This window comes from Protopterus annectens, chromosome 13.part0 (assembly GCF_019279795.1).
Source record: "Protopterus annectens isolate FY-2018-M chromosome 13.part0, PAN1.0, whole genome shotgun sequence".
In the NCBI taxonomy this organism is placed as follows: Eukaryota; Metazoa; Chordata; order Ceratodontiformes; family Protopteridae; genus Protopterus; species Protopterus annectens.
The window spans coordinates 513,589,297-513,617,284 of NC_056747.1; the positions used below are offsets into that span (position 1 = coordinate 513,589,297).

The window sequence follows — 27,988 nt, forward strand, 5'->3', positions numbered from 1 at the left end:
CCTGTGCTGCTGCTGCCTATGCCTTCATTCTTTGGTGATTTTAAGATGGAAACACTCTGCATGTTTTTTGGAGGTGTGAGGAGCCCTGTAGAGACACGGGAAGAACATATAAACTCCAAACTGGTATTGATCGGAGGTCAAGATTGAACTTTGTATCTTGTGCTTTGCAGGTGAAGCTGTCATTCCTTATTTATAGAAGGTACAATAAAAAACTTTTCACCGACAGCTGAAGAGAGTGCCTGTAGTAACTGAGCAGGTAGAACGATGATAAAAACCAGGCTCTCTCACCACGAAGCAATAGAAGGCAGCTTATATATTCTGTGAACAGTCCAATGTCACGAAAACAAAGTCAGATAAAACAGCTTCAATTTCCCAATATGAACTTCACCGTAGACCAGAATAAATTCAGCAAAGAACCTTTATTAAATGTGAGCGCTTTCGCGTAGCAACTACTACGCTTCATCAGACAGTACATTTAACATTTGAGAACTTCTATTTATACAATGAAAGGTAAAAAAGGGCGCCAAAGTTAAAACAAATAAATTATTCAATCAAACAATTACTTAATTAATTATGTATAAAGACTAAGGCAGATATTTCTTTGGGACCTTAGATGTAGGCAGTACTATTCAAAGCCGAGCAATGCTATATCATATTTGAGTGAATCTGTTGATACTAGAATAATAAATATGATAAAAAACAAATAAAAACTTATACAGTTAAAACTTGTGCAGTTGCTTTTGTCATTGTGATCAGAATACTTATCAAATACTTATCAAATAGCTGCAGAAATAATTAAATATTTAACGAAAATCATATATTTCATAGGAATAATATATTGCATGTTCTTTTACAAATATGCATGAATTTTATTCTTACTAAATCATACAAATAAAATAGAATTAAAAATATATTAGAATAAATATTCATAAGTGAACTATGTTTAAAAAAGAACATGTTTACAATCATTCACCCTTCATGAAAAAGCTAATGTAAATTCATGAAATATACAATCAAATATTTAATATATTTATTATAAATAAATAAATAAATGAATAAATATATATATGAATAAATAAATAATTTAAATATATGTTTAGGGCACATGATAAATATATGATGGGTGTCAAAAATGTAAATAGATGTAAAAATACATGCTTATAAAAACTATAGGCATATATATTTATTTTCATTTGATAGTGCATGCCTAAACAATCAAAGAGATACTGGATAAATGTTAATATCTAAGACTTTAGCTCTATCTGGCTTCCAAAACAGGCTTAATGGAAATATAGCTGTTAATGCCAGGGGGTATGTGAGCAGCCAATCTCAAAATCCATTTTAGTTCCTTGTTGTTCAGTAGCAGTGTATTATCTCCACCTCTTTTGCTGTTTGCAACTATTTCTAACACCCTAAAGTCAAAATTGTGAGAAGGATATTCTAATATATGTTTCGCCAAGGCATTTAATTCATTTTTCTTCTGGATATCGTAGAAATGGCCATATATCCTATCTTTTAAACATCTTTTAGTAAGGCCCACATAGAAGGCCTGACATTTCTTACAAGTTGCAAGATAAATAAGATTCTTGGTGCAACAATTAGCAAAAAACCTTGGTTGGAAAATATAATTCAATGTAGGGTGGTGAAATTCTAGCATTTTGGAGATGGAACTACACCTATTGCAATTATAACAGGGAAAAGTGCCAGTCTTATGACTAAGGGATGACGGCAAAGGTTGAATAATATATTTATCATTGCATAATAGCCGTTTAAGATTCAGGCTATTTCTAAACATAAAATGTGGTTTTACCCCCACTACTTGCTTAACAAATGGATCCGTAATTAGGACCTTCCAATTGTTATAAAAAATCTTTTTGATATCATTAATAATACTTGTATAGTTTAGAGTTACAGCTACAAATTTAGTTTGCCTATTAGAATCTATCCTTTTCTTGGTATTGATAGATTTAATTTCTATCGGTGTATCTTTAATGATACTGTGTTTAATAGTAGTAACTAAACTTGGATCATAACCTCTTTCTTTAAAAAGTAACTCTAGACGATCTGCTTCAAAATGTAATTTAGATGTATCTTTGCAGAGTCTAGTTAATCTAATAAATTGACTTTTAATGATACCAGGGAAAATGTATCTAGGATGCATGCTATCAAAGGTGAGAAGGGTGTTTCTCCAAGTCGGTTTCCTATACAGCGTTGATTGTATAATGCCATGTTCTGTAATGTTTAGTGTTACATCTAAAAAATTTATAGAGTCATGAGAACATTCCATGGTAAAGTGTAGGAAGGTAGATGTAGTCTCAAGATGAGTTAAAAAATTTTTAAAATCATTTTCAGTGCCTTCCCAAACAATAAAAATATCGTCCACGAAACGTTTATAAACCTTTATCTTGGCAAACAAGGGGTGGGTGAACAGGCACCTCCGCTCCCAGTTTAAAACAACCAGGTTGGAATAAGTGTTGGCACAAGGGGTGCCCATTGCCACCCCCCATTTCTGTAGATAATAATCATTCAGAAACATGAACACATTATTATACAAAACTGCATCCAACAGTTGGCCTATAAGTAGCTGTCTATCATTCGTAAAGGATGTTTCTTCTAATAATATTTCTCTCACAGCTTCAACACCCAAGTCATTAGGGATAGATGTGAAAAGATTTTTCACATCTAGAGTAATTAAAAGATACTCATGTTCATAGGGAACTAGCTGTATCCCAGATAAATAATCAAGTAGTTGGTAGGTATCTTTTAAAATAGTGGTGAAAGAGTATACTACTGGTCTAAGTAAAAATTCTATAAAACTTGAAATATTGGCAGTCACCCAGTTGTCCCCTGAAACAATGGGTCTAAGTGGAATAGGACATTGATTTTTGTGGATTTTCGGTAGTCCCTTTATGATAGGTATGGTGGGACTATCTATCAATAAATAACTGTACATTTCTTTACTAATTTGTCTACAGATAAGTAGATCATATAGTATATCATGTACATTTTTAATTATTCTATTAACATCATATAACTTCAATCTAGCATACGTCGTATCATCATTAAGCATGGAGTGCATATTTGAATTATAATCAATCGTATTTAGAATGACTATCCCACCCCCTTTGTCAGCTGGTTTTATAGAGATTTCATTACAATGCTTTAAATGTCTTAGAGAATTAAATTCCTCTAAAGTGAGATTATAAAAACTGGGTTTTACCTTGGTAGAAAACAATTCATAAAAGTCATATTCACATAAATTTAAAAAACATTCTATATTGTAAGGAAGTGGGGGCATAAAAGTGCTTTTGCGTTTAAAAACAGTATTTACAGAAATGCTGGTAGAGTCAGCTTTGTCTTTGAAAAAAACTTTCAAAGCTACTAGTCTGCAAAACAATCTAAGGTCAATTAAAACTTCACTCAAAGTGTCAGCACAAGCTGGAATAAAATTCAGCCCTCGGTTTAATAAAGAAATGTCCGCATCAGAAAAAGAAACATCAGAATAATTATACAATAATTCAGTCACATTTTTGTTCTTCTTGTCGGCTGATAATTTTCTTTTGAAAGTTTCCTTTTTCTTGGGCCTCGGCTCATGGAGCGTCCCCTGTGATAAAATTGTTGTTTCACAGGGTATGGTAAAAAAGTGGAAGAAGGACCTGAAGAAACTGCAGTATTAGGGTCCTTTGGTCTAGCTCCTAAATTGCTAGGTGGATGTTGCAATGCTAATTGATTAGGAGGGGGTGTGTCAGTCACAGCAGAAGCGGTTATGTTAGTATTCGCCCCCTCTGAAGATGTAGCAAGCGGTAATTCATTAATGGAAGAAAAGACATTCACATTACTAATAGGACCATCTGTACGAGTAGAAAGTTGTGTGTGGTTCATATTCTCATTTAGATTACTTGCATTTTGTGCCACATTATTGCCTCTCGGCCATACAAATATTTGCTGAGATTTAAAGTCTTGAAAGTCCCTTTGTAGCTTGCGCAATTTCGTTGCCTTTAGTCTTTCGCTAAAGGCATTTACTTGAAGGCAGATATTGCGCATTCTCCTAACACAATACTCCGCTTTAAAGCGGTTGCTTAAATCTTTGAAAATTACATTAATTTTGTCACGTAATTCAGTTTCTATTGGACTAAAATAGTCAAGCAAAAGCTTAATGTACCTGTATCCGAGGTCGATATTTAGGTCCTGCCATTTTTTGAGGAGTACCGGATGTGCCTCCCCATATGATGGCATGCAAAATACTCGCATCCCTCTGGGTACAATAGAATAGTGTAGGCATGCTTCCAGGTGTTGCCTTTGCCAGACATATCTCTGCAGTCTATACATATCGTCCTCGAGTTCCTTGGATGCTGTATTGAAATCGGAGATGTTGAAACCTTCTTCATTCACAGGAATAGCATTGTCAGCATGGGATAGATCCAAAGCCAATAAAGGGTTAGCCTGTTGGTGTAACAGGTCCGCCAAAATTACTGGGGCGTCCCTCGTCCCTGGAGAATAATCCAATTCAATATTAACAGTATCCATCGTGTGCAAGCGGTGAAAATAATAAAGAAAAAGAAAGTACAATAAAAAACTTTTCACCGACAGCTGAAGAGAGTGCCTGTAGTAACTGAGCAGGTAGAACGATGATAAAAACCAGGCTCTCTCACCACGAAGCAATAGAAGGCAGCTTATATATTCTGTGAACAGTCCAATGTCACGAAAACAAAGTCAGATAAAACAGCTTCAATTTCCCAATATGAACTTCACCGTTGACCAGAATAAATTCAGCAAAGAACCTTTATTAAATGTGAGCGCTTTCGCGTAGCAACTACTACGCTTCATCAGACAGTACATTTAACATTTGAGAACTTCTATTTATACAATGAAAGGTAAAAAAGGGCGCCAAAGTTAAAACAAATAAATTATTCAATCAAACAATTACTTAATTAATTATGTATAAAGACTAAGGCAGACATTTCTTTGGGACCTTAGATGTAGGCAGTACTATTCAAAGCCGAGCAATGCTATATCATATTTGAGTGAACATAGTTCACTTATGAATATTTATTCTAATATATTTTTAATTATATTTTATTTGTATGATTTAGTAAGAATAAAATTCATGCATATTTGTAAAAGAACATGCAATATATTATTCCTATGAAATATATGATTTTCGTTAAATATTTAATTATTTCTGCAGCTATTTGATAAGTATTTGATAAGTATTCTGATCACAATGACAAAAGCAACTGCACAAGTTTTAACTGTATAAGTTTGTATTTGTTTTTTATCATATTTATTATTCTAGTATCAACAGATTCACTCAAATATGATATAGCATTGCTCGGCTTTGAATAGTACTGCCTACATCTAAGGTCCCAAAGAAATGTTTGCCTTAGTCTTTATACATAATTAATTAAGTAATTGTTTGATTGAATAATTTATTTGTTTTAACTTTACCTTTCATTGTATAAATAGAAGTTCTCAAATGTTAAATGTACTGTCTGATGAAGCGGGTAGTTGCTACAAAAAGCGCCACATTTAATAAAGGTTCTTTGCTGAATTTATTCTGATCTACGGTGAAGTTCATATTGGGAAATTGAAGCTGTTTTATCTGACTTTGTTACTGTTCACAGAATATATAAGCTGCCTTCTATTGCTTCGTGGTGAGAGAGCCTGGTTTTTATCATCGTCTTATTTATAGAAGGGCATTACAGGTCTAGCAGTGGGATGCAGATAAATATCACTTTATTCAGTAGCTCATTTACTGTGGGAAGTGAACATGCTGATTGGACACCCTACTGAAATGATGGAACTTAGATTGATAACTTCTGAATCGTTGGAAGAAAAAAAAAAAGACCAAAATATAGATGGGTAAATCTCAAACAATGCTGTTCTCTGCATTTTATTTTATTTATTTTTGCAGCAAGTCCCTGAACCCCAAACTTGTATATACCAACTGCAGAGATTTCCTTACACAAGAAGAAAGGGAATTTTCAGAGAAATGGCAATGTTGGGGGTTAGTTTATTTAACATTTGTTGACTGGGAAAGTCCAACTAGGACAGAGCCTATTTTCAGTGGAGGACTGGGGAGAAGCAGTCCCAGACGCATGACATTTTTAGAATGTGGGGGCTCTCCTCATGTGGGGGTGCAGGAAGGTAGTGGGGTCCCTCACCACATGAGAGGGTGTAGCAGGCTTCTCTCACTGCCAAAAACTGCATCTGAAGTTGTTGACTTCACTCAGTCTTCAACATGTGGGTTCGGATCCGAGAATTGGATCTGACTCGTATACTAAAGCTCTAGGATCCAAACTCTGAGCTTCTCCCCTACCCATAATGCCTGGCTCTCCCCTCATCCCCTCAGATCTCATTTGCTGCACTTCTTCTAGCACCGGGATTACGTCTCTCGAGTTCCTCAAGTTTCTTGAGTGAATAATTAAAATTTTTCTTTTCTAATTTCATCTTTCTTGGACTTTCACCTTCTAATTTGCGTAAAGATTTAACTTTGTTCTGGGTTTTTAGACCTTTATAAGCTTATATTTCTCTACCCATCTCCTTAGACTATGCCCTTTTCTCTTTTCCTAGTCTTTCCTTGTATATTCATAAAAAAAACTTGCTTTTTTCTGCAGCTTGGTGTGTGTTGTAGAAACTTGTTTTGATTATGGCAGAATCGAAACCAAACTGATTCCAAGAAATGTATCAATTGTGGACACACAATCCCACTTTCAAATGCCTACACTGTGTGTGTGTGTGTGTGTGTGGTATGTCTAGGACCTTCGCATCTAGACGCTACCTGCTCCATCTTTGCTGGCTTCAACCAGTGAGCATTAACAGACTGGAGGAACAAACTGATCTTAAAAGGCCTGTTGCCATCTACTGCCTCTTCCTCCTCAAGGGCTAAACCCCCCTCCAAGGAGTATAAACAGTGTAAGTGGTCACCAGAAAGGTCTCTTAGAACAGGTGAACAGCCTCAGAAATTATCAAAAACTTTGGATCCAACTAACTCTGCTCCAGTTCTGATAGAGGCTTCCCCTCAACACTGGTCTCGAAGTTTTTTTGCCAGATGCCCAAATCTCCAATCCTACAATCTTCTAGGGCAGTCTCTAGACCTCCATATGTTGCATCATCCACCAAGTCTAGCATGTAGTCTCTCTGAAACAGAGGCAGACAGGATGTTGAAGTTTCTCCAGACACAAATCTAGCTGGGGGTTTTGCCTGCTTCATCCCCCTCAGGATCCATGAGCCATCAACCTACCTTTACTTCAATAACTTCTTCTCTGATCCTATCATTTTGTTCAGAATTATTGGGCCTGAAAATCCTTGGAGTCGAGACATTGGAACCGACAGGTACCTCAACTCTGACAGTTTCCCTGACTGCTCTGGCTCCGACAGTTTTGAAGCAGAGTGGTTCTCTGAGCCGTAGCGTTGGCATAGAGTCCGTGGGGCTGATGTCCACTGCAAAGTTTTTGGAGAGGTCTCTTCCCCTCGGGGTTTCGGCACTTGACAGCTTTGCTACGAATCAACACTCTATTCCGGGGGTGACACATATTCGTCAGTCTTCTCCCTTGACGGCTTCGGTGGTGTCTCTTGGTTTCCCATTGGTTTCTTATTTCCCTCAGCATTTGAGGTGGTGGAGAGAGTTATCTCTGCGCCCAGAAGAACCTCAACTCTCCCTGCTTCGGCACGGTGCCTCCTCAGCAGATATTGTGCCTGAGACATCTGTTATGTAACCTCCGAAACAGCCTACCCTGAAAGACTTTGAGTTTCCCCTTTGGAACACCCAGAGTCTTCCAACACCTCCCTGGAGCACCCCACCAAGGAGGTCCCATGTAAATTTTAGTGAAAAAGGCATTTGGATTCCCCTTTGGAATCCTTCACGGAGGACACCGATATTGATGAAAGGGAAGGGTCTCCACCTGAGGATGTCGCCTTTGGAGACGTCATGGAAATTCTTTGCCAAAAAGGGTTGGTCTGCCCAAAATCTAACCCAGAGAAATTGGTGTTTCTGGAAGCTTTTGGGTCAGGCCCACCTACTTTCTTGGGTGTTCCCTCCTGCAGATTCCCTTATTGACCATGTTTCCCACAGGGTGGGGAAGGAGTGGCATTGTGTAGTCTATTGCTAGGTGCCCCAACAAAATCATGAGCGCCCCTCCAGACAGATCCCATTGGACTAAGGGTATCCCTGTTGATGCCATGGTGGTTGCAGTAGCTGTCAAGAAGGAGCTGGCCCAACAAAGCTCCACCGTCTATCACCCTAGCAGGGATTTTAGGGCTTTGGAAAGATTTGGCAAGCGGTTGTATGCTTCAGTGACTTTTGTATTGCGAACCCTGAATTATTTGGCATATGTAACCAGACTACAGAGGGACATGGTAAAGGAACTCTCTATTTCTGCTCTAGGGTCCATTTCTGCTGAGGAACAGAAAACCTTTTCCTCCAAAATGACCACCGCGCAGTCCATGAGGCCAATTTCTCATGCTGCAGAAGGTACATCAAGGGTGGCCAGGTCGGGCATTGCTATCAGACGCCACATCTGGATGTGGCTGTGTGATTTCTCTGAACCTTTCAAGGCATCCTTCACCAGCGCTCCTTTCATTGAGTCATCTGTTTGGTCCTACTATCAGAGGCGTGCTCTCCCAAAGTGAAAAGGACGGAAAGACCTTGTCTGCCTTTGGAATCCACTTTGCTACCCCACAGTGGCCCTTTTCCAGGAACCAGCATGGAGATAAAAAGCTGTGGTTTCGAAAATCTCAAGGTCTTTTTCAGGATTCATATGGAGAATTTTCCTCCGGAGGCAGAGCTGAAAATGGTGCCCATGGCAGATTCTGCCCTCTGGGCAGAGGGGGTCCAATGAACCAAGGGTCTCGAGATAATTCCTCCGAGAAACCCAGTCAGGGATCTTGAAGGATTGCCTGGCTGCTGTTCTGTGGAGGCAGTCTGGGGACATTTATCTGTACACCCAACAGCCTGGGATGCCATCATGATCGATCGTTGTGTGTTAAATATCATATCCAGAGGTTATTCCATACCCTTTTTCCAAAATCCCTCCCCAATGTTCCACTTAATCAGAGGGAGGCTGCAGCCTTGGAGATTTCAAAGTTGCTGGCAAAATGTCATCCAAAGTGTCCCCCAAGACCAGCTTGGTTCAGGCATCTACTCCATATTCTTTTTAGTGTCCAAAAAGACTGGGATCTCAGACCCACTTTGCATCTCACCAACCTCAGCAAATCAGTAGCCAAATCAAAGTTCGGAATGGTCACAGTTCAGTCTATTCTGCCCTTCCTGCAGAAGAATAACTGGATGTGCTCTGTAGATCTCCAGGACATCTACTATCATATCAAGATGAACAGGCATGCCAGGAGGTTTCTCCACTTCTGGCTGGGAGCCAATCACTACCAGTTCAGAGTACTCCCCTTTTGGTCTCACCACAGTCCCCAGGGTGTTTACCAAATGCATGTCAGTAGTGGCAGCTCACCTGCCACTGCAAGGATTCTGTGCATTTTCCTACCTGGATGATTGCCTCCTCACTGGCTCCCATCAGGCATAGTGTCATCCAAGCCAGCGACTACCTCTTTCAGTTAGCCTCAACCTTGGGCATCTCCAGCAACCTGAAGAAGTTGCAATTTCAACCAGTCCAACTGATAGACTTCATTAGAGCCCATCTGGACACAACCTTAAGACTACATATCAGACAGATCTTGGATGTTCCTGCTCCCCCGACAGGTCTTGTCCTCAGGGTTCTGGGTTCCATAGCTGCCACCATCACTATTGTTCCTGTAGCATGACTTCATATGAGAGTACTTCAATGGACTCTGGTGGTCCAATGGTCTTAACTGTTGTACTCGCCAAGTCACCCAGACAGGTTATTGTGAGTGTGCAGGGAATCCTTCTCTGTTGGCTCCAATCAGAGGTTCTCCAACAAGGTCGACCCTACACCCCAGGGGCCACACTGACCATGGATGCTTCCCAGCTCGGGTGGGGAGCATTATCAGGGTCAAACATTCAAGGCATGTGGTCTGATCTGGAAAACAATTTGTATATAAATGTCCTGGAGATGAGAGCACTGCTTCTGGCATTGCTAGCCCTTTATTCCTCTCTCCCTGCCGAGATCATTGCAATTCAAACAGACAACATGTCACTTCTTTGGTATATCAACAAACAGGGAGGAACCAAGTCTTACCCATTGTATCAAGAAGCCATGATGTTGTGGCAGTGCGCAATCTTTTCCAACCACTTCCTAATGGCGCCACAGATTCCGGGGAAGTGCAGTATCCTGGTGGACAAGTTCATCAGAACTATTCTGATGCCTCACAAGTGATCTGTCAGTTCTTCAGTGGTGAACATGATATTCCAGAAATGGGGTCAACCTTGCTGCGATCTCTTCACCCCTCCTTCCAACACGAAATGTTTGTCACTAAATGTAGTTTTCAGTGATATAAATTTGGAGTAATGGCATTCACTGAAATTAAGTCAGCACAAATCCTCTACAGTGACCTTGGAGCTAATGTGTGTAATTTGCAGGGATGAATGATGCAGCCTTCCATGTTGGGTGAAGCAGGAACAGTGCCTACTACTTATTTAAAAAAAAAAAAAAAAAAAAAAAAACTGAATACTGTAAACACAAGACAGACCTTCTTTAACATTGTCAATGAAGTTGTGAAGGAAGCCTTCTTAGTAAGCCCTAAGTATACACTGTTGGAAACTCCTGAAGTTCTGGCTGCAGTGTGATTCTCAAACAATCTGGAAATATATCGCCAATTGTTAAGTATATTTCTTGGCATTTTAACCTTTCAGAGTTCTGCATTGTCTTAATTTTGCCTAACTGATTATTTTATATATTTTCTGGCATTTTCTGTTTTTTTTTGTTTTTTTTTTATCTGTCCTGAAACTGATCTCCCCCCCCCCCATTCTTGTGGTGGTGGTATAGTTGGTGGCTTTGCAGTTGCCCACCCCTACTGTAAATTTGATCCTGGGACACTCCTCCCAGTCTGGTGCTCACGCTACTTAATACAGAGAGAACATTTGAAAAGGCCAACCTACTTAGGTTCTTAACCTTGAATTTTTCTTTTGCTCTTCTTCCTGTCAATTTGCACTTTACTTAAAAAAAAATTTGCACTTTATTTTGCATTTGCCTCTTCTTAAAAGTACTCAATTGTATTTATTCTGCTCCATTTATTGCTGCTTGGCATTAGCCTGATTAAATTCTTAACTGTTACTCTAAGCCTTTTGATTTAAGCACTTGGGCTCTGGACCAGTTGTTTTACATTAAGAAAATTTGTGGTCTGCACTGTTGTGGCAGGACAGGTAGCTTACATCCTTCTAAGTTGGGAATTACTGATTGAAGGCTCAGTGTCTGTTATTCTAAAAGTGTTTTAGTTCTGGTTAAAGCACTTGGGCTTCAGGCCAGTTATTTTTCATTAAGAAGGTTTGTGGTCTGCACTCTTGTGGGAGGAGAGGCTAGATTATGCCCTTCTGAGCTTGGAATATCTGATTAAAGGCTTATTGTGCCTGCTTATTTGAACTGTCTTTCTGAAATTGGTGTGCCTTGGTTGCTGTAGCATAGACTAGATTCAGGCATCCTGAATCTATTTTTTTTGTATAACTTGAGCACTAATCCAGGCCATCTCTTTTGCAGAAGATTCCCCTGCACCCTAGTGACAGGAGTGTCTGATTCAAGTCTGCTGGGCTCAGTTTTGAGCTTTTTCACTGGTAAATTGGTTAATTTGTTTAAATCAGTTTGCTTATTTTCTATTGTTATATAAAAAATGTACTTTATTCATCTACTTTTACTTTATTTGTGTTTCTTCCTACTTTATTTTGCTTTTGCTGCTTGTTCTTAAAAGTACTTAATTGCATCTATTCTGATGCATTTATTACTGCTTGTTAGTAGGCTGATTAAATTGCAACCATTCTAAGCAGTTGGTGGAAGAACTTAGGCTTCAGACCAGTTGTTTTACATTAAGAAGGTTTGTGGCCTGCACTGTTGTGGCAGGACAGGTAGCTTATCCTTCTAAGTTGGGAGTTGCTGATTGAAGGCTTAGTGTCTGTTATTCTAAAAGTATATTAGTTCTGGTTTAAGCACTTGGGCTTTGGGCCAGTTATATTACATTTAAAAAGGTGTGGTCTGCACTCTTGTGGGATGAGAGGGTAGATTCTGCTCTTCTGAACTGGGAGTTTCTGATTAAACGCTTATTGTGCCTGCTTATTTGAACTGTTTCTTTCTGAAATTGGTACACCTTGTTTGCTGTAGCATAGACTAAATTCAGACCTGCTGAATCTAGCTTTGTTTGTATAACTTGAGCACTAATCCAGGCCATCTTTTTTTTTTTTTTTTGGAGAGGGTTCCCCTGCACCCTAGTAGCAGGAGTGTGCAGTTAGAACTTGTCTGATAGAAGACTGCTGGAACGAGGCTCAGTTTTTAGCTTTTTATTGCTTAATTGGTTAATTTGTCTAAATCATTTTGCTCATTTGCTACTGTTGTATTAAAAATAAATAAAAATATACACTTTATGCATCGCCACTTGGCTATGGTTACACTATTCCTGGCGCCATAAAGTCTGCTCTTCAAATTTTCCCTTAGAACTAGCCAGTGTTTTAGTTTTAGCACTAAAATCTGTTTCTTTGAGCTCAGCACTTGTTCAGAACTCATTGTAAGCACTAAATAAGCTACAAATTACTATAGCACTCAACTTTCCTCACTTGTTTAGAGGAAAACAGCTTTTAGTACTTTATAAATAAGCACCTATCCAGACATGTCTAGGGGTCAGCTCCCGGTGTTTTTTCCTGTCTGCCTGATGAGTCTGGGCATCTTGGGGCAATGCAGCAATTGCCTCATGTACACAGACAACCCTTTCCTCCTACCACCCAACACTACAACCTGTGAGAGATGCACTTATATAGCCAAACTGGAAGCAAAGCTCTCTTCACCCAATAATTGACTAGACAGTCAAGAGAAGGTAAACACTTGCACCACACCACACTCATCATATAGTCCCTCAAAACCTACACCACCAAAACGTACACCTAGAAACACAAAACACACCTTCATTTGTGGAGGCTTTCTAAAAATCTGCTCAAGCAACATAGACCTCCAAAGCAGAAACGCAAGCACCCTCCACCCCCCAACACAACCCAAATGACACATAGCCCACAAACGCAGTGTGCCACTCAACCACAGCCCATAACGCATAACAACGTACCCAGCACTCTAGTGATAGGTGAGTCTATAGGCAAGCACACTGCTAAACAAGGAGAAAGTTCCTGTCAGCTGCCTGTTGGGTGCCAGGATCCGCCACATAACGCACTCAGGTCACTCCACAACAAGTACAAGTATGACTCTGTCATTGTCCATGTTGGTGTGAATGACCTGAGATGTACCTTCTTGGACTACATGAAAAGAGACATGGAGGAGCTCTCCCATCTTGTAGCCCAGGCAGGTATGACCCTAGCCTAAGTAGCATCCTGCCATCACCCAAAATGATACCGCAATACAAGGACAAAATTATTGATTACAACAATTGGCTAAGCTTCTGGTGCCATTCTAAGGGGAGCCAGTGTCTATCTGCCTGGGATGACATGATCGCCAGACCATGATGCTTTGCCAGAGATGGCCTACACCTGTCTGTCGCCCTGGGATTCCGGATACTGGCTAAGGCTCTTGCCACCCCTGTAGTGCCTTTTTTAGGCAAGGTTCAAATGACAATTTCACCACCTTAACAGGTACAAGCAAGCAAAATCTGAGGGTAATGCTACTCATTGCTAGAAATCTAAACCTCCATATGCATTCACTCGAGGCACTCCTTAAAATGGGGAACATCAACATCTGTGCAGTGACAGAGACCTGGTTCAAGGCTCCAGAGAGCACCCCTGCATTACCAGGCTATAATTCATACCACACCTTTCGGCCACCTAACCTGGACCGAAACCCTAAAGGCAGAGGCATGTCCATATTCATTAAGGACATCCACACCTCCAGGCTAGTTGCTCAGCATAATGCATCCAAGATTATCCAAGTGCAGCTAACTCTGGGCAAGACCGCAATCCAAACTGTAACTTGCTGCAGATCCCCCACCATGCCCCAGGATTCCCACTCATTTCTTGATACACTGGAAAATATTAGGGTACAACCCAACACCCTAATAATGGGTGATTTCAATTACCCCACCATTAACTGGGAAAACTACTCATGTACCAACTCTTTTGCACAACGTTTTCTGGAATTCACAAATTCCTGTGCCTTGGATCAACTTATCCACACCCCCACCAGGGGCAGCAATATCCTAGACCTGGTCATTACCAACATGGGCGACCGGTGTTCCACACCAGAGGTCAATTCCTCATTGGTCAGATCCGACCACAAGCTAATCACCCTAGACATCCACATCCCCCACCTCCATTAGGTAAACCCCCGTAAAAAAATTTCTCCAAAGCCAATTTCACTTTTCTTAAGACAGAAGTGGCAAACTTCACGACACCCATGGGGACTGACAATAGAGGTACGACTGTTGAATACTACACAAATGCACTTTATAAGCACTTACACAAATGCATGGATCGTGCTATCCCTAACAGAACCATGATGGGAAGCCAATCTGGTGGTCCCCTGCCATAAACAAACTCTATAACAGAAGAACGAAACTGTTGCAAAAAAGAGTAAAATCCAGTGATTGGAGGAACTCCCTGGTCAGCCTCAGTAAGAAGCTGAGATCCCTCAAAATCTTCCAAAGCTAGTTATGAAAACAAACTTGCCACTGATTCTAAAGGCAACCACAAAGCAGTTCTATAGCTGTGTCAATCTCAATGGCAACACTCAGATCTGCTATGAGTTGCAGCACATTGGCACTAAATATACAGAGCCAACTGATATTGCTAACATCCTGGCAAATAGGCTCAGTGCTAACTTTACCCTCCTCTCACCCCCTAAAGGACCCATCTCTGTACTGGAAGAGTGCAAAGTTCCTGTAATCACGGCTGCACAGGTAAAAACACACTCTCCAAAGCCAAGAACACAGCATCCATGGGACCTGACAACATCCCCGGCTGCGTTCTACACAAACTGCAGAATGAACTGGCACCCTACTAAAGCACCATGTTCAATCATAGCCTCACCTCAGGCTTTATGCCCACTGAATGGCACACAGCGCTGGTTATCCCACTCCACAAAGGGGGAGCCACCACGGACACCAGAAACTACCGCCCCATAAGCCTAATGAGCCTGGTCTGCAAGGTCATGGAACTTGTCATCATGGATCTTATACACAAAGACATTGGTAATCTCCAAACTCTGGACCCCACCCAGTTCGGGTTTGTAAAAGGCAGATCATGTCTCCTAAACTTGATAGACTTCTTTGAAGCGGTCATCAAAGCCGTAGAAGAGGGTAAGGTGGTTCACACAGCCTATCTAGATCTCCCCAAGGCTTTTGACACCATCCCCCACTCTGGAATTATAGATAAACTTACTAAACTAGGTATAAATCCCTATGCCACAAGATGAGTTGCCAACTGGCTCACTGACAGAACCCACACTGTGAAAGTAACAGACACAAAGTCTGACTTCAGACCAGTGACGAGTGGAGAGTACCACAAGGTTCAGTCCTGGGTCCTCTCCTGTTTGGTATCTACTTTTCTGAAGTACAGGCTAACACAGAAGCTCTTTGGCTAATGAAGTTCGCACACAACTGCAAACTAGGAGCCATAATCGAAACTCCTAATGATGTGGACCTCCTATAAAAGGGCCTCATGGAGACAGATGCCTGGTGTCAAAGCCATGGCCTCAAGCTCAGTACCAAGAAGTGCATTGTCATCCCCTTTGGTAAAAACTCTGTACCCATGAGCTACCACATAGGTGGTAGTCTACTTAACACCAAATGTTTGAGACCTTGGGACACAGGTGGACAGTAGTCTCTCCTTTGATAATCACATCGCCATAGTGGTCAGGAAATCCTTCTATGTGGCACATCATCACAAAAGGCTTCTCATCCAGGAAGGAAGAGGTTATTGTTCCCCTTTACTTATCACTCAGTAGACCCATTATAGAGTACAACACCCCTTTTGGTATGTACCTCACAAGACATCTACAACAACTGGAAAGGCCGCAGAAATAAGTTACAAAGAGGATTACCGGCCTCAAACAGATGTCCTACGCAGACCATCTCAAAAAACTCCAGCTTTACTCCGTCGCATATCACCTGCTCAGAGGCCATCTCTGCCTAACATACAAAGCTATGTCAAACCCAAAGCTGTTGGACATTCTCCACTTAAAGAAATCCCAATCCCTCTGATCTACACACTTTAGAGACCTAAACCTTGTCACTGCAATATACAAAACATGCTGGAGGGATAGATTCCTGTCCCAGAGACTTCCCATACTGTGGAACAAACTACCTATCTATATCAAACAAAGCTTCTCATTAGCACTCTTCAAGAAGAATCTTGATGATTGGATGGGAAATGGGAAATTCACCCCAGGATCACCTCTGTGGCTCTGCTCGACAGGGGCACAGGAAAATTAATTTTCTTGGATGGCGAAAGCCAGGGTACCTTTTTGGCTAGGCTTATATAGGCCCTAAGGCCAATAGCCCAGTACCTACTTATGATCCTAATTGCACTTCTCCCATTCCACTGCATTTCTCGTGTGCCATGCAAGTTGGGTAAGACATGTAAGGAAGCTAAAGTCCAGTGACATGAAAAATAAGTTTGTAATTCATGAACCAAGTTCTGTGATCCTGTAAGGGAGCAATTAATGCCTGACATGTTACGAGTTGCAGGGAAAAAGATCTGTTTGTTTGTCATCCTCCAGAAACCACAGCTTAGTGATGTTAAACTTGTCATCTTACTTGTTTACATTGTGTGTGTATGTGTGTGTGTCTCTTACTAAACTAATTGTGCTTTTTTAAGAGCCATGGTTGGCAAGGAAATGAAATGGCTGCTCCCAAGACTTTCAGTTTGGGCATTGAGATTTCATGACAGAATTAGACGCTATACTTTTTAACTGAGGCGGCCATTGAGGATTGCGCTTTTTCCAAGCCTGTTACCTAACACAGCATATTATCATACTAGCTAAATCACCATATATTCCATTTATCTATATTGACTGATTTTATAAATGGAGTTTTCTGCTGTACTTTAAATTTACTCTCCCTTTTTCAGTTTTTAGCTAATTTTATTTATTTATTGTAGTAGTGTGGTGAGTATTAGGGTGTAGGTTTGTGGTTTAATTTGATACGTTTATGCAGAACGTATTTTAGTAGTTCTGGGTCCTGTGTAACTTGAGTGCCTTTTTCTGAATGTCAAGTTGCAGTAGTCTGGTCATTTCAGATTTTATTTTTAATTTTTTTGTGTAATTAATTTTCAACTTTATCAAGGTTGATTTGTGTGAGATGAGTGGTTTGTAGGGTATTTGATGTGTGCAAGTGGGTTTAGTTACCTGACGTGTATGCTAAGTTAGTTTTTTTTTTTATTATTATTATGTGGCATTTTCAATCTTTTTTAGTATGTGTGTGTAGTGAGAGATGTATTTTGATTTGCATTTGGGCATTAGTCTGCCTCGTTTGCTTTTCTTTTTTCTTTGCTGCTTCTTTCTTTTATTCCATTTTAATCATTATTTTGGCTTTGGTGGGCATCTTTAAGGAAGATTAATACTTTGCGATTGAAATTTCATGCCTTGCTTTTTGTGTCAAGAGTGGCAGGTTTAGAGATTTTTTTTGGCATTAGTAACGATGTGAGTAGAGTGGCAGTAAATAGTTATATGTAGGTAAGATGGCGATTTATTAAAAATATATACAAAATAGAGTAGGTAAACATTTATTGCATCCTTTATCTAGATTTTTATGTATGTGTGTGTATGTGTGTGTATATATATATATATATATATATATATATATATATATATATATATATATATATATATATATATATATATATACATATATATATACATATATATTTATACATATATGTATGTATAAAAATGTTTACATATAAAAACACAAATTTACATACATATGTTTGTGAGTCTGTTATACAAGTAACAGCCAAATGCCATTTAAAGACTAGCACATTCACTTTGTATATTGGTTAGGGTTGGAATCTGTTGATGCTTGCAGTTTTTCTCAAGAGTTCAGGTCCAAACTCTTCGAGTAAGCAATCCATGCCTACTTGAGCAAAAAGTCTTGAGCCATGGTGTCGTGCTGCTCAATCAGGCTTCCCCTCAAGAAATGAGAAGTGAAAGGAGAAGGCTATTTGGGAGTAGGCCATTTGCAGAATGATTGCAGTATTCATAAGAACTTTAGCTCCAGTACTCTTTCAGACAGATGAATTAACTTAGTGTTGAAAAGTTTGCTGCCTGCTGAGTCAGTGCAAAAAGACAAGCCCATTATTGAACGTTCCCATAGATCTTCAGCTAAGGTTTTCAAGTCAAAGAACTCTAAAGAAAAACAAGTTGGATGATCCTGGTGTGGAAGATGATGCAATATTAGGGAAACTCTCCCAGACAAGGTTTCAGACTGTTTCTCCATCTAGACCAGAGCCATATTTGTGTCCGCTTAGACAGGAATCTTATGATGCTACTGATCCGGCACCAAAGCATAGGACTGGCAGTTTCTCATCTGAAAAGCAGTGGTTTGGGTTTCTTTTTCTTGACTTGACTATATTGCACAAAGGGGTTTAGACATGGTGAACAATCGTTTTTCTCCTGTACTATAGCTAAGTGGTTGCATGATTGCATTTCCTACTGCTTTTCTACTGAAGGAAAAACCCCAGTTGCTAGAAGAGAACACTCATTGCTAGAGCTCATTCACTCCATTCTCAAGAATGTTCCTTTGGAACGTATTACAGCAGCTGCTAGATGGTCATCCTTACATACGTTCTGAAAACATTACAGTCTGAGCTCACTTTCACAGGCTAGAGCCTCCTTCAAAGCCGCTATTATCAGAGGTTTCCTTGGGTAGGCTTCCCAAGGTTAGCTAGGAATTCTGTCCTAGTGTTGTAATATATTTGAACAGGACCATTTCCAATAAGTGAGTCGTACTTTGCAGAGCAGTAGATGTTTTTCTAGTCTCTGTTTTGACACTGGAACAATCTAGCCCACCTTCACATCTCCAAAATTGATTGATTGATGTTATGTAGTCCTATCTTGCCTACATTCTTACCCATAGGTTCGGAGCCGAATATCTGCTCTCACTTGGCCGATTTTACTAGCTCGAAATTTCTCATTGGCTGGTCTAAGCAGGTATCCCATGGTGCACTGCTCCATATCCCCAGATCTCGTTTGCTGCTCGTGTAGCTCAGACGTGGTCTCGCTTGGCTGTGGCTAAGTACCCTCTTTTTTTCTTGTATTGAAGAAAGTTTTGATTGCTGTCAACAGCTATTTTCATAGCTATTTTTCTAAGTTGTCTAGAGTTGTCTGTTTGTCTAATTTTGTCGAGTTTGGTGATTGTGTGATTGTTGAGGTTTGGACGTTTCCTTCCTCCTTGTGTGCTTTGTTCAATCCTCTGTTAAGAGCTTGTAGTTGGTTTTGTGTGTTTGATCACTGTTTAGTGTTGGCTACTGTTAGTGTCGTTCCCGCCTCTTGGTAGCAGACGCCTGTGTGATTTTCTTTCAGACTTGGTTTTGCGCTGTGGGCGTTGTAATTTAGATGTCTAAGGATATCAAGGAGCACAAACCTTCGGGTTTTAAGATGTGCTGTAAATGTGGGTATAAAATGTCCATTACAGATGGGCATTCCATTTGCGTCTATTGCTTGGGAGCCATCCATCTGCAGGAATCCTGCAGTTTTTGCCATGCATTCAGCCTTAGAGTTCCCAAAGAGAGAAAGAATAAGCTAATCTTAAAGGGACTGTTGAAACCCTCTTTTGAAGAGGCTGTGGATTCATCTTCCACTGGAAAGTCAAAATCTGGCAAGTCAAAAAAGAGATCTCCGGCTCAGTCAGCTTCATCGGAGCCTCCGGAGAAACTGCATCGACCTCCTCGGCTCTACTGTCCTCGGGGCCGAAGGAAGGATCGATATTGACGGAACAGACGTCGGCTCCAATTGTATTGGAACCTCCTAGGAGCCGATCGCCCAGTATCAGACCAGCTTCTCCTGAAAGGAGATCTCATTCTCCATCCCTGTCCTCCAAATCCTCCAGGACCCTTTCAGATGTGGATGTTGATAGGGTGGTTCAGAGGCTCCTCCAGTCACTGGTTTTGGCGAAATTGTTTTCGGCTCCGACCCAGTCGGCTATAGAGCCCGTCCCGACCCCGTCTTAGATCATTCCTCCTCCGAGCGCATCTCTGTCTTCGGAGCCGGAGTGTCCTGCGCCATGTGATGTTTCTAGGCTGGCTCCGATGCCCCATTTGGCTCCATCGGTACCGGCATCGGCTCAGACCCCGTCTGCTCCATCTTCGGGGTTCGGGACTTGGGATTCCTCGGTCGGGCCTGAGGGGGACATCTCGGGGCTTATTTCGGTCCTGAGCCTCCCTCTCGGTGCATCGGCTCGGGGAACTCAGACCCCCGTCGTGGCTTCAGAGACTGGTCGCTTCTCGGATTCGGGGGAGGGCAGCCTTTGAGGCTATGCAGACCGCGCTGGCCAGATCATCAACTGCATCAGGCGGGTCGGTCACTCTGTCCCCCACCACTCCGGTGAGAGCTTCTGAACACCACCCATCCATGGACAGCAGAGCACCAGGACCTAGGGATACCCCCATGAGTGGTCCCCAACTTTCTGAAGGCCCCTTGGAGTTTGTGCCTGAGGAGCCCCCCCAGGAAGAAATCGTGCAAGAGGAAGCGCATAGACTCCCAGGATGAGTCCCTCACCTCTGATACTGACCTCGAGGAATCTGAGGGCTCTCCCAAGTCATCCTCTGATGATGTTTCCTTCTCCGATATCCTGGAGATACTGAAACAGAGGTGACTGGCCGTCCAAAGCCAAGGAGGAGTCAGTATTCCTTAAGGCTTTTGGTACTCAGCCCTCCGCCTCCTGGGTGTCTCCACCCTTTGACGAACTCCTTGACCTGATTTGTCGAAGAGTGTGGAAAAACCCTGATTCTGTAGAGCCCATGCCTGAGCGTCCCAACAAGTTTCTTTCCGCCCCCCAGGGCAAAGAGTTTCTGTCTAAAGGAGTCCCTGTTGATGCCATGGTGGTGCGGCAGCCACCCAGAAGGAAGTAGCAGAGTCTTCTTCATCCGTCCATCCTCCTAACAAGGAGTCTAGGACCATGGATTGGTACGGGAAGCTTACCCTCTCGTCAGCAACCTTTACCTTATGGTCGCTGAACTACCTGTCTCACTTCACTCTGCTCCAGAGAGATCTCCTCAAAGAGTTAGAAGACACTCTTGTGGGTAATGTTCCTGAAGCGGTGGTTCAGATGGTTAACGCCCAGGTCTATACCCTCAACTGCATTGTTAACTCGTCCATGCGGCTCATTTCATATGCAGCTGAGGGAGCGAGTAGGGCAGCAAGCTCAGGGGTCGCCCTTAGAAGGCAAGCCTGGCTGCGCCTGTGTCACTTCACTGACGCCTCCTTTAATGGTTCCTCCTTGTTTGTGATCAAAGTGAAAGACACCCACACCAGGTGCGAGCAAGAGGGAAAGACCCTGTCTGCCGTAGGGGTCCGTTTTTCCCTTCCTTCTAGGCCTTATCCCAAGGCCCAGCGGGAAGGGGGGGGTTCAAGAAAGCACAGAGATTTTTTCCTGCTGCACAAGGTGAACCCCCCTCCAGAGGCAGGGGAGAGGGGTTATTCAGGGAGACGTCACCCCAGAGGCAGAGGGGGCCCCCGCAATTCGGGAGACCACAATTCTATTCTTTTTGTGGCTCTCCGTACTCTCGTTCCTGAGGGAGTGCCTGGCTGTGCTTATCCGGAGCCAGTCAGGGGTCGAATTTCGTTGTATCCGGAAGCCTGGGAAAACATTACCCAGGACCGATGGGTATTACCGATCATTTCCGGAGGTTATCTCATTCCACTCGCATCGGACCCCCCCACCAAGCAGAAGAATCCCAGACGTTCCACCCATTCAAAGGGATCAAGCAGCAGCAGAGGTCTTCCAGCTGCTAGAAAAAGGAGCCATCCAACGTGTCCCCTCAGACCAAATTGGATTAGGGACTTACTCAAGATTCTTTTTGGTGCCGAAAAGAACAGGGGACCTGAGACCCATACTAGATCTCAGCCAACTGAACAACTACGTACACAAGTCCAAGTTCCATATGGTCACACTGCAATCGATTCTCCCATTGTTGGGAGAGGAGATATGGATGTGCTCCATTGACTTCAAAGATGCTTACTACCATGTGGAAATGGACAGGGCATCCAGGAGTCGCCTACGCTTCCGGCTGGGAGCCAGTCATTTCCAGTTCCGAGCCCTGCCCTTTGGTCTCACCACAGCCTCCAGGGTGTTCACCAAGTGTATGGCGGTGGTGATGGCTCACTTGAGACGTCAGGGATTCCAAGTGTTTCCGTATCTGGACGACTGGCTCCTTACCGCCCTCACCAGGCATCAACTACTTCACACCAGGGACGCTACCATCAATCTATGTCATCATCTAGGCATAACAATAAATTGGGAAAAATCTGCCTTATTGCCCTCGCAGCGTGTCACCTTTATAGGAGCAGAATTAGACACTATTCAAATGCGAGCATTTTTACCGCAGGAAAGGATCAAAGCCTTACAACAACAGACGCACAGGCTAATGCCCCTGAGACAAGCCCAGGCAAGATGGGTTCTCCAGCTCCTAGGGACCATGGCAGCAACAATCATGTTGGTCCCTTTAGCGAGATTGCACATGAGAATTCTCCAATGGCTCCTCTCTGTTCAGTGGTCTTTCCAAAGACGTCCATTGTCTCATCCCATCTTGCTCACGGACAGATGCAAGCAGGACCTCAGTTGGTGGCTGTGCATCAACAATTTGGACGGGGGAAGGCCCTTCGTTCCACCCATCCCGGTGGCCATGGTGACCACGGACGCCTCCCAGATTGGGGGGGGGGCATTATCTTGGCAGGACAGTCCAAGGTATGTGGCAAGAACACATCTGCACATAAACGTACTAGAGATAAGAGCAGTGCTACTTGCGTTGCAAGCACTTCAGTGTTCTCCCTCTAGGGACGGTTGCGATATACTCAGACAACATGTCAGTAGTGTGGTATCTAAACAAGCAAGGGGCAACCAGGTCTTAACCCTCTGTGCAGAGAGGCCATGCGAGTGTGGCATTGGGCAGTAACTTCCCAACGGTTTCTAGTAGCAACACACATTCCGGGGAAGTCCATCGTGATTGCGGACAGGCTAAGCAGAGCTATTCTGATGCCTTAAGAGTGGTTCCTGAATCGCCTGGTTACAGGGCGAATCTTCAGCAAGTGGGGTCAGCCTTGGTGCGATCTTTTTGCCAGCCCCCCTCAGTGCGAAATGCAGCAATTTCTTACTCTGATCCCCCCACAGGGGGAGTCACCCAGGGACACTCTGGTTCACGATTGGCCCTCCGGTCTGCTTTATGCTTTCCATCCATTTCCTTTGCTGTCAAAGGTAATTCAGAAAGCGAAATCCTTGGGAAGCAGAATCATTCTGATTGCTCCACACTGGCCTCGCCAAGTTTGGTTCCCTTTTCTTCAACAATTCATTGTGGACACTCTTTGGACTCTGGACCCTCAACCAGATTTACTGACACACATGTTGGGGCAGTTCCACCCCTCCCTCATGACCCTCCGGTTGACAGCCTGGCTACTCCAATTTCATCATTAGTCAGATCTCATAATTTCTCACCAGAAGTTGTTCATATATTATCCTCTCATAAACCATCCACTAGAAAGATTTATTCTAGCAAATGGAAAAGGTTCTCTATCTGGGCACATACCAGAGGCATTGATCCTTACACAGCTTCAATCCTGGAGTTTTTGTCTATGCTTTTCCATCAGGGTTCCGCATCAGCCACCATCAAAGTTCAATTAGCTGCGATCTCTAATTTCCATGTAGCGAATGAGTCTAGTCTCATGGCACATAGATTATGCAAGGCATTCCTGAAGGGTACTCTGTTGCTCCGTCCCCCGGTGTCTGAACCAATCATGCCCTGGGATCTCAATTTTGTTCTACAAGCCCTTACCTTACCACCTTTCGAGCCTGCAGCTACCTGCGAACTGAAATTCTTGACCTGGAAAACTGCCTTTTTAACAGCTATCACTTCAGCAAGGCGAGTTTCAGAGATTCAAGCCCTCTCTATCAAACCTCCGTATTTAATCTTCCATGAAGACAGGGTCTCTCTTAGACCAAACACTTTGTTCCTTCCTAAAGTGGCTTCCGTGTCTAACCTAAATCAATCCATTGAGTTGCCTGTCTTCCCTCACTTTTCTAACAAGGCAGAATTCAGGTTTCACCAGCTGGACGTACACAGACAATTACGCTTCTATTTGCACCAAACAAAGGATATCCGGAGGTCTGACCAACTTTTTGTTTCCTTTTCGGAAAACAGAATGGGTTCACCGGTCTCCAGGGTCACCCTTTCTAGGTGGATATCTAGTTGTATCTCGTTCATCTATCAAGCAGGAGGTAAAGATCTGCCATTTCCGGTCAAGGCTCACTCTACTCGGGCGGTGTCTACATCTACAGCCTATCAAGCCAGATTGTCGATGGATGATATATGTGCTGCAGCTACTTGGGCTTCTCATACATTTGTTTCTCATTACAAATTGGACGTGGTCTCCAGGGGCAGGTCTTCCTTTGGCTCCACAGTTCTCAGGAGTATTTTCCTATGAGCCATCCAGGATGTAGGTGCTAGGGACGCTGTTCCACGGGTGAGAATGTAGGCGAGATAGGACTACATAACATCAAGAAGTTATGTACTCACCAAAATGTTCAATGTATGTAGTCCATCTCGCCTCACATTCTTACTTACCCTCCCACCTTCCCCCTTCCTGAAGGATTTGGAGGTTAGGTTACCTGCAGGGTTCCCCTGTTTAGCGTATTCTTTGCCTGGATGTGATGTGTGCATGGAGTATAAATGAGTTTCACAGAAAACTAGATCTGGGGAAATGGAGCAGTGCACCATGGGATACCTGCTTAGCCCAGCCAATGAGAGAGTTCGAACTAGTAAAATCGGTTGAGTCTGAGCCGAAATTCGGCTTCGAACCCATGGGTAAGAATGTGAGGCGAGATGGACTACATACATTGAACGTTATGGTGAGTACATAACTTCTTCATATGTTTCTCTCCTGTCTAAGGAACCTGTAAGACCAAAGATCTGACTATTTCTCAGGGTTCTTAAATTATTTATGGGACTGCACATGCTTGATGTGGGTGCCTTTAGTGGAGGTTTGGGATTGTTATGGAATTAATAAATAAGGACGTAAGCAACCACATGCTCTTGAACCAAGCCAGTTGAGTTTTGCTGAAGGCAAATCCTCCTACTTAACCTGTTTTGACTTCAAGTCTTTAAGGTTACTAAAGCAATGGCTGAGAGCAAGTCAGTACACACTGCATATTGAAACCTTGCAAATGTGTTTGACACTAACCCACACTTGGATGTTATAGATAAACTGACCCAGCTAAATAGTAATCCCCATGTAACATGTTGGATAGCAAACTGGCTCACAGACAGAGCTCAGGAAATTAGGGTAGTCTCCTCTTGTTTCTCTAACAGACTTTAACTAGTGGTGTACCCCAGGGTTCAGTGTTTGAGCCACTCAACTTTGGCATTTACTTCTTGGAGGTCAAAGCTACTGCTAAAGGTTTATGGCTGACCTGAGTTTGAAGATAGTTGTAAATGTGGTGCTTTAATAAATTCCTCTTGGGACACCTAGTTCCTTAAGCTCTTTTCTAAACCAAAGCCATTGACTAAAACTGAATGCCAAGGATTGTAAAATAGTGTACTTCGGCAAGAAAAGTTGTTTGCAAGTATGACATTGACAACACACCTCTGACCATTGATCCAGTAGATGTGGGCCTGAGAACCTATGTTGACAGTGAACTGTCCTTTGATCACCAAGTATCCACTGCTGTAAGAAAGTGTTTTATTTTAAATTGCACAGTATGTTATTAACGGTATGGTATGCAACATTCCACTATATTGCACTTATCAGGCTGATCATAAAGTATAATTCCACCTTTGTTATGCACCTGTCCAAACATTTAACACAACTTGAACACCCACAACACTTTTAGTGTATATAAAAAAAAAAAAAAAAAAGTCAAGGGCCTAAATCATAAAAATTATGCAGATTGTCTCAAAACCTTCTCCCTATTTGTGTCTTACAGGCTGCCAAGGGGTGCTGTCTGCCTCACACACAGAGAATTCATAAGTCGTCCAGTAGGTGCATAAACACTTCCAAGAGATTTAAATCTGTTTTGCAACAAATAGAAAATGTTGAATGGATCGACACATATCACATGGAATACCACTTTTTTTGGAATTGTTTTCCTTTCCACATAGAGCTAAGTACTTCTCTTACACTATTCAGACATAATCTGGGCAGGTGGGTGGGTAACTGCAAATTCACCCTTAGTTTAGCACATTCCTCGTGGATGGGGCAACATGAAAATTTTCAGTTTTTGTCTTGGTTATTCATAATTAAAATATAAGGGTTAAAAACGTCATGGGAATGTATTGCTAGGCTTCTAAAGATCCTCATAGATCAATAGCCTAGTAAGTACCTATCTGCGTATCTCCTCAAGGCAAAGAATTATGGGATAGGTGAGAAGCTCAGACCTGTCATGAGATTCATTGTTCTGAAAACAGGAGCCAAAGGCACTTGTCCCAAGTGTTCAGTGTTCAGAAAGAGACTAGACAAATTTATTTAGGTAAGTGCACTTAGGGTTTTTTTATTGTACAGTGATAAATTTGGCAACACCAACCTGCTGTTAATATAATTCTTTATTATGTACATAAAACATCTGAATCTTTAAGTATAATTTTTGTTTTTATTGTTTTCTCTTCCCACCAGATTCTTCCTCTGTCTTTTTGCTGGTACTTCAGGTACTTTACCGAAGGTAAGAACTGGAAATGTTTTTAATTGGACATATTACTCAGTTTTCCTAAAGTTTGCAGCTTTTTACTACTGATGTACATACTCATTTGTGTGAACTGGAAGTTTGTAGAGTGAGAACTCCGTGGTGTAAGAAATTCTGTAATTTATTGCATTGCAGAGGTGTTTTTTTGGATGTGCATCTTACAAGGCAAAAAGGGTATATTCTTTCCATACTACAGTAATTCCTGTTCCTTAGTATTGTTAAACCCAAGCTGGTTCATTCAGCACCCTGGGCTAGTAATCGCCTCCTTAGCTGTTCAAGTGAAAAGCAAAAAAAAACAGGGGGGGGGGGTGCACTTTGCTGCAACAAGACAGTCGCTACATTGTAACCAGTCTGCTTAATGCAGTTAGATATACACCCCCCAGCTCTTCAGCCATTTTCTTTTTACTGTAACAAATAGTTACTACAGTTTATACCCTTTCTGCATGGAGTGTTAGAGTGCATAAGTTAGCTGTGTTTTAGCTGAAAAAAAATCCTTCTTTTTAAACTGTAGCAAACTGCTTGCTACAAATGTAGCAAACAGTTGTTAAAATTTATGCCCTGCCTGCATGGAGCGTTACAGCACTTAGGTTTTACTGCAAATGCAGTACTGGCATTTAAAAGCCAATATTGCATGAAAGAGAGATCGGGATTGGCAGATTGCATTCCCCCCAATGCGTTTGTGACACATTTGCCCCTGTCACCTGGCCTAGCTGCGCTACTGCAGTTCAAAGCAGGAGTCTTTTTAAGATCTGGTGTGCTTTACACAGATTAGGTCCGTTTCAAGTTTCCAACTGATAACACTATTTTCTTGGTCTTCTATCTTTTTAGTTATATTTCAAATATTGAATGAAAATGCCAGATATACAAAGTAGAATTAGTACCTTATCTATTTTCTCATCTGTTTTTCCTCCACCGAATTCTGCTTATACTAATCAGTTCAAAAGTAGAGGGAAATCTGCCTGATTCAGCTGTATTTGCACAGAATTTTCTTTTATAAAGGTGAGAAGGTAGAACTTTTTTTTGCTACTTTAGTAATTGA

The 27,988-nt window shown here is 42.0% G+C and overlaps 1 protein-coding gene across 1 annotated transcript in view; it reads left to right on the forward strand.

Moving 5' to 3' along the window:
- Nucleotides 1–27,988, forward strand: part of BUD23 (BUD23 rRNA methyltransferase and ribosome maturation factor) — a 566,502-nt gene that overhangs the window by 402,793 nt on the left and 135,721 nt on the right. The window contains exon 9 of the mRNA XM_044054140.1: nucleotides 26,883–26,928. Within this exon, the coding sequence (XP_043910075.1) occupies nucleotides 26,883–26,928 (46 nt within the window). The remainder of the gene's footprint in view (nucleotides 1–26,882; nucleotides 26,929–27,988) is intronic.